The 7365-nt window shown below is 44.8% G+C and overlaps 1 protein-coding gene across 1 annotated transcript; it reads left to right on the top strand.

The window, feature by feature from the left end:
* Positions 1-4865: 4865 nt before the first annotated feature.
* LOC131883130 (innexin inx2-like) lies at positions 4866-6275 on the top strand. Its single transcript, XM_059230491.1, has 2 exons — positions 4866-5872; positions 5953-6275. Exons 1-2 carry the CDS (start codon positions 4965-4967, stop codon positions 6209-6211), a joined length of 1167 nt encoding a protein of 388 aa, XP_059086474.1. The 5' UTR covers positions 4866-4964; the 3' UTR covers positions 6212-6275.
* The last annotated feature ends 1090 nt before the right edge of the window (positions 6276-7365 follow it).

Raw genomic sequence — 7365 nt, 5'->3', positions numbered from 1 at the left:
TGAATTTCATTAGCCGCTTGTCACAACAGATCATATATCTTCGTCATTACGGCAGCCACGCTTTCTTCCGTCTCTCTCTCTTGCTCTCAAGTATAGCTCTCTCCCTCTGAAACAAGAGTCCCAGTGTGAAGGGCCCTTGAAAGGCATCGTGAGGCCGAACTTGGAAAACAAGAAGAAAGACAGGGAAAGGGAGAGTGAATGTGAAAATTGTAATTGTAGTTCCTTCTTGAAAACCAGTTGCTTCCCCTCATAGATAACAGGTAACAAAACAGGGTCGCCCTTAGACCTTAGGCCCTTACCGGAAACGTAAGAAATTTTAGGGTTTGCACGGTTCCTAAGCTAAAACGAAAAAAATCAAAAGGCAAAGCATAGGTAGGAAAATTCAACAAGTTAAAGAGAATTAAAAAAGGGAGAGAGAAAAAATACGTGAGGTTGCGCAGAAATGAAAGAATATGTTGCGGTTGAAGTCTTTTTGTTTTTCAAAAAAAATCAAAATGACCCAATGAATTGATCAAGAGCAATTCATTGCTTAAGCTTAAGATGAGAGCTCATTTCTTCGTTGCAGCACATCTGGCTAAGTGCTTTTCTCAAAGAATTAGCTCAAAATCAGGTTAGGTTGACCGAGTTAGTAAGTAAGTAACTGAGTTCTGAGCATCATGCTATCACGATAGCCTGTTAAAGTTAAGTAGACCATAAAATTGATAAACTTGTCTTTGGCCTCTTGAGCAATGTCAATTTGTGACAGTAGCGTTAGAGGCCCTCATCCGGGTGGGCTCGCTCTAAAAGAGCATTGAAGGTGGGCAAAAAATAACTTTGGACGAAAATGTCTCATTAACAAAGGTGATTCGGTTCTTCGCCAGGTGCAAATGAGTTCAATAGAATCAATTAAAGTTCTTTTTCACTATTCCTAGATGACCGAGGGAAGCAAAAATTGCCAGATATTCAATCCATGAATACAAAAATGTCTGTCTCCTTCCTCCTTCTTCACATTCCTCAGAGGCCAGGGTTACAGGTTTATTGGATTTAAATGAGACTTTTTTTGAGGGGAATTTAGACACAGATCTCGAACACGATAGTCAGCGTATCTTTGTCAATGACCCTTAGCCACAGTGGGTCTGAAATGCAAATTTGTGATGTAGCTCCTCTGTGCTAATAAATCACTACTCTTCTCTGCTTGAGCCTCGAGAGCTGTCTGCTCCAGAAAAAAAATCGACATCGGTCGGCAATAAAGTTGCTGCTTCCAAGTGATCTTGATTTCGCATTCTAAGCCATCCTGGCCCGAATCCGAAGGCATCAGCAGGTCTTTCTCGTCTTAACGTTTTCTGCTTACTTTGGAACTCTTTTGTGGCCATCGTCCGTAAATCTCAATCGATCGATCGAACAACGATGCATCTTTCAACTCCTACCTTCTGATACTACTTTCTTCTTCTTTGGTGGGTTGGAAATAACTGACGTTATTACTAACAACCTATCCCATCATGTGTCAAATCGAACTGGTTCCCAGAAATGAGACTCAATCACGCATTGCTAGCTCAGAAAGAAGTGCACAATTGTAGGAAGGTGCGTGGGATTTTAAGGCATTCCAGCATTGGAAAGCAATTTTAACCGACCGAGCTGAAAGGAGCGACGACAACCACATGATACTACTCACTTGGGTGAGGTGGGTTATGGGACAACTCGCCGAATTGGATTCTGGGCATAAATTCCCTTCCACACCTCTAACATGTCCACAAGATGTCGTCACACCAAAGGGGACGTTGTAGCTTGAACCATGATGATCTCTTGAAACTTTGAGGCGAAAGAGGGTTCGCCAGAATATTCGGTTCAAGAGTTCGAGGGGGATCGAGGATCGGGCAGAACCACTGAAGGGAAAATGTCCTTCTCGCATTTTATCTGTGCGTCCAAGGAGCCATTCCGTTTTATGGTGCGCATAAACTTGGACTTTGTGTGGATAGAATCGATCGCATCCCTACCTCCACGTGAGCCGACGACTTATTTGGCTTCATACCCATTGTTGTCGTGCTATGTTATTTCTAAGCTCATTTTCCGGCGGGTATTTTCAATCAGGACTGCTCCCATTTCTCGCGGCTCCTCCCAATGCAACAATGCGCAGACAGACGACCCATATCATTACACCGTTTGAAACCATGTTTCAGTTGATGATTATCCTCGAGCTCATCAGCTTCCTTTCAGCCATCAACTGATACTCCTCCTACCACCAACACCGACACCAACACCACCAACACCACCAATACAAAAATGGTTGATGCTGCCTCACCCTTCTCCAAAAGCTTCCCCTCCTCGTCCTGCTACGGTATTGGGTATGAAGGGCAAGTTCGACGACGGGCATACGCATCAGGCACAAAAACTATCCAGACCAAAAACTTCTTTGGAAGAGGTGCAAGTGGCTCTTGACATCTTTGCCACAATGGACCAACACCACCACTTCATACAACGCCTTGTATCATGATATCTTATGGGTGGTCCTCATAATCTTGGGTGGTTATCTGGCCGCCACAAAAGTGACGGAGACTTACAGCAAACTTGGCTGACTCATTGGGTGTGAAGACGGCAATCAATGCAGATTTTAAGAGCGAGCAACAGGTACCAAAACAAACCAGTGTGCCGTACCAGAGTACCACCATTTTGAAATGGCTTTCCATTAGGCCCCTATTTAAACGAGACCACAGCTGGAAGGCAGCAAAAAATGAACCTCTCTCTGTCTCTCGGTTTCCTTGGGCCCTCGCTGCCTGACAAAGATGATGATGAAGATGAAGCGGCACATCGATGTTGGCCGCAGAGTTTGGACAGGTCGGACAAAAGAAGATCCCCTAACGGCCATGCAGGTCGGTTCTTTTGGTTTTTGGGTCGGGGCAGCCCAGGTGGTGTCATAGTCTATTTGCTATGTGATAGCTTCTTGATTATTCTCGGAAAGAGTCTTCTTCTCACTTGCTCTGTATGCCCGACCAATCTTTGGGCAGTCAAAACGCTGAAAGAACTGAGGGTCTCTTTTTAACACGAGATGACGAGGACGTGGCTTCATCAAACACGGTTTTGGGTGGGTAGAGTCCAAGCTACTAGGCCAATACCATTCTTGAACAGGTCGTTTTGAGCGAAAGAAGTGGGGGGGGGGTGAGGAGGCTAGGAGAGGAGGCTGCAGAAGAAGAAGAACACACGTAGCAGAAAAAAAAATGTAATGGCTTTGCTTGGACAAGGTTTCGTTGTGAGAGACGGACGGACCACCCATTCAGCATGATTTATGCTCATCGAAATTGGTCCAAATCACTGGTCCAAACGCTTTGAACTACATAGTTTCATCTTTCTAAAAAAAAGCTAGTCAGCTTCCCTTTCCGAATGTGTGAGAATCGCCGTCAATTTTATCGCTCGCTCTCGGCCAGAGTGTGGAGAATCCATCTTGAAAGTTGAAATGAATCAAATTGGTTGCATTTCTTTGATCTGCCCATTCGAGCCGAGCTGTTAGGGGATGGAGTGGTATAATCTGAAGATGATGAAGAAGATGATGACGACGACAACGACAGCGACAGCGACAGCGACGAATAGGATCCATGCGGGTAGCTTTCCCTACTCTATCATTTCCAATGGTTGTTTGACTAATTCGCTGTCATTGGCGGGGAAACACATTGATTTGCCTCGCATGATATCGCTCAAACCCAATGGTTGGCAGTAGCAACAGATGATTTTTGATGACCCCTAATCATTATTCAATTTTTTCCCTGGTCTTGGCTGACAAGCTTGCACGTACGACCTATCTACCTTCAAGTGGCATTCCTCATGCTCAAGCCCAAATCTCCAACGAATTCTCGTCCCTTTGGCTTGATCTTTTCAATGAGCATCTTTGGTGAGAGAGAGAGCTCGTTTGTGGTTTCGGCGAAAATGAATCGAAATGCTCACCTGGCTCCATACCAAAGTTTAGCTTCAGAGACCTCCTCGATGCCGCCCTGTTGACTGTAATTCTCGAACTCTTGTTTCATTGAATCCAAATCATAGGTCATGTCATTGAAAGGAGCTCCAAAGCCATGGACATGGATCGTGGGGTGTGGGTGATGCTGCATGCCTTCTCTGCTTTCTTGGTTGATGAGGCGGAGAGTGCCGTCAGACAATTCGGACACCTGACAACAAAAGCCATGACCATCATTGAAGAACCTCGGAGTGTTCACATGAACTCAATGCCAGTTGGATTTGGCCAGGAGCGGCGACTGGAATTCATATTTCTTGGCATTAGTGAAGGTGGGCTCTTTTGCCTAATGACCAGGTATTGGACTGAAATGCTTGCCTCCTGAGTTCCAGAAAAATTCAACGAAAACCCTAGATCTATCTGCCAAAACTTGCTTCAAATGATAGTCCCAGCGAGCTTCATGAATTCAAATTCCACTAACAAAAGATATAGATATCTACTCCAAGTACGGAGCACAGTTAGCATAGCATTTTCTGTACGTATTTTCAACCTAAAGAAGAGTTAGAAAGTCGATAATATCATGTAACGTTATCTTGAAATTGCACCTCTTTGTTACTGAAGATGCTGCTGACCAATCGAGCGTGATCGTCTTTAAAAAGAACTCTCATATTATTGAGAAGATTCTCGGGAAGCCGGCTGATTCGACAGAGCAACCAAGGTAGGTAAGAAGAACGATGGACTATCAAATTTCACACCTATCACTTAAGAGCGGACGAACTCCTTTCTTTCGGGCCAGGATATGTTGATAGATCGGCGATGCCAACTGACCGGAATATTTGTAACTACCCGGATCGACCACCTGTTTCCAGTTGGAGAATTGATCAGAAAGCCCGCTGAGTTCTCGTGTGTTTACGAGAGCAACTATTCATCCAATTCTAGTATGTTTGTGCCATTTAAAACCCCCGTTACACTGGACAGACCCCGCAGTCCAGATTCGGGGGTGGAACAAGTTATCAAGCCCTGAGATAGCTCTTCTGTGGGTTTCAACATGTCGTTTTTGATCTTTAAATCGTTTGCCGACCTCGTCAAAAGCGAGTCGATCCGTATTGACAATGGTTGGTTTGTCCTCCATTATCGCGCTAGTGTCATCCTCATGGCCGTGTCGAGTGTGCTCATCGGAACCACGCAGTATTTTGGGGAGCCCATCAATTGCGAAGTCAATAACTTTGACAAAAGTATGGTGGACACTTACTGTTGGACTCACGGAACATGGACTGTGGCTGAATTCTTGACGAAGAAGATGGAGGGTGTGGTCGCTCATCCCGGAGTTGGTCCCTACGACCCCAGATATCACACAATGATTCACCATCGTTACTATCAATGGGTTCCAATTGTCATCGCTTTATCGGCGGTGCTTTTCTATGTTCCCCGTTACTTATGGAAGATGTTCGAAGGCGGGTGGATTGCCAACATGTGTAAGGACATGAAATACCCATCCCATCAACCAGGAGACCATTCGCAAAGAGTGAAGACCCTGTATCAGTTCTACGTCAAGAACCATCGCAAGCATCGCACCTACGGCTTCATGTTTGCTTTTTGCGAGTTCCTCAACCTTTTGAATGTCATACTTCAATGGATCATGGCGGATGTATTTATGCGGGGTCGATTTCACGACTACGGAAGCAACGCACTCTACTATTTCCGATTCCAAAGCGATATCCCAGACGCTTTCAACCCATGTGATTTGGTATTTCCCAAGATGGCCAAATGTTCTTTCGCTTTCTATGGTGGAAGTGGGGACCCATCCAAATCTGAGCCGCTCTGCATCTTACCGCAAAACGTTCTGAATGAAAAGGTCGCCTTGCTCGTTTGGTTTTGGTTCATCTGCTTGATAGTGTGCTCGACTTTGGCCGTGATGATCCGACTGGTGGTGATGATGGTGCCGGTGGCGAGAAAGTGAGTGCACCACGGAATTCGTATATATTTGCATTTATTCACACAGAGTTCCATAACCTTTGTTGTTGATTTTCTTGCAGACCCATATTGTTCCTTTACTCGGAGAACAACAACTCGAACGAGATGTCCATGGTGTGTGACAACTGCGGATATGGAGATTGGTTCATTTTGCGTCAAATGAAGAAAAACGTGGATGCTCTCACTTTCGCGTCTCTGATTTCGCTCCTGTCCAAAGACACTGAGCAGCTCATGTTAGATGAGTCCAATTTGGATCCCGAGGCACCCAAAGCCACCAAAGTGCAAGATTTTGACACCCTTAGGGGCGAATCTGATAATTAGTCGATCTAATTAATGAACCATGTTCCCATTTTTGTTGAATAGACCATTTTGGAAAGATGAAAAAGCAAGCCTACTTATTATCGCGTTTCATTTTTGACGGCTTGAACAACTGAATAGTCAAAAACTGATCAAATCCTTTCAACAGAAACAGTATCGCCCACCATTGACTCTTAAACAGACGTTGGGCGTGGGTGAAATTGAGTGCTCTCAAGAATTTATAACCTGTCCAGAAGTTGGCGCAAAAACAAGCGGTAGGAAATGATGATTTCCCCGTCGGGGATTTTTTTTCTTGCGGATCCAACTTTGGACTCTACAAGCTTGTCCCAAGGGAGGAGAGGTCCGACCATTCTCCGACCAGTCAGGAAAGTGGAGGAGGCTATCCCAGGATAAGGTTGAATTTAAATTATTTAGGTACTCCTCGCCCTCTTTTCTTGGAGAACATTGAGGATCAGGCATTTTATTCCCGTGAAATAGCACCCAAAACTGTCGGTCATAAAAAACTCTCCGGGAGAAAAGTAATGACTTGGCTCAAAATGGTTTAAAGAGGGAATTTTCTTCGTTTAATGTGACGGAGCAAACTTTCCATTCCAACTGTCATCTTAATTTACTTGAAAAGATTCGTGCCTTGCAATAGGGGACGGCGGGGTGTGAGAATTAAGAATCAACCATGAAAGGGGACGACGCGATGCAAAACGTGGGCAGCTTTTTCAATGGATGACGAAAAAAAGAGTCGAAAGAGGGAGGGTGGTCGAACAACGTGCTACTCACTCCCCTATTCTCCACTGGCTGGACCTAGTCTACATACGTAGTGTACAGTGGAGTAGCGCAAGCAACCCTTTTCTATGCAAAGAGAGCCTTCTGTAAGTCTCCCAAAAAAGAACTCGAGAGTCGAGAGAGAAGGACCAAATGCATTTTATTGGATCATAATTTGCATTACCCTCCCGGCTGGAGGGTAAAAATTAAGCTGGAATGAATGCAAAAATAATGTCGGAAGATTATGGCATAAAAATATCATCAGAACACCGCTTAAAAGACCAACTCTCCCTGGTTTTATCGTGAACTATAAACAGCGACGAAATGGAGCCCACCAGGAATTCGACGACTTTGGCGCAGTAAAATGACGAATGACAGACGACAACCACATTTGGGCATAT

The sequence above is a fragment of the Tigriopus californicus genome, chromosome 7 (genome assembly GCF_007210705.1).
Source record: "Tigriopus californicus strain San Diego chromosome 7, Tcal_SD_v2.1, whole genome shotgun sequence".
In the NCBI taxonomy this organism is placed as follows: Eukaryota; Metazoa; Arthropoda; class Copepoda; order Harpacticoida; family Harpacticidae; genus Tigriopus; species Tigriopus californicus.
Note: the sequence above shows the minus strand (reverse complement) of the source record. Positions and strands in the feature narration are given on the sequence as shown.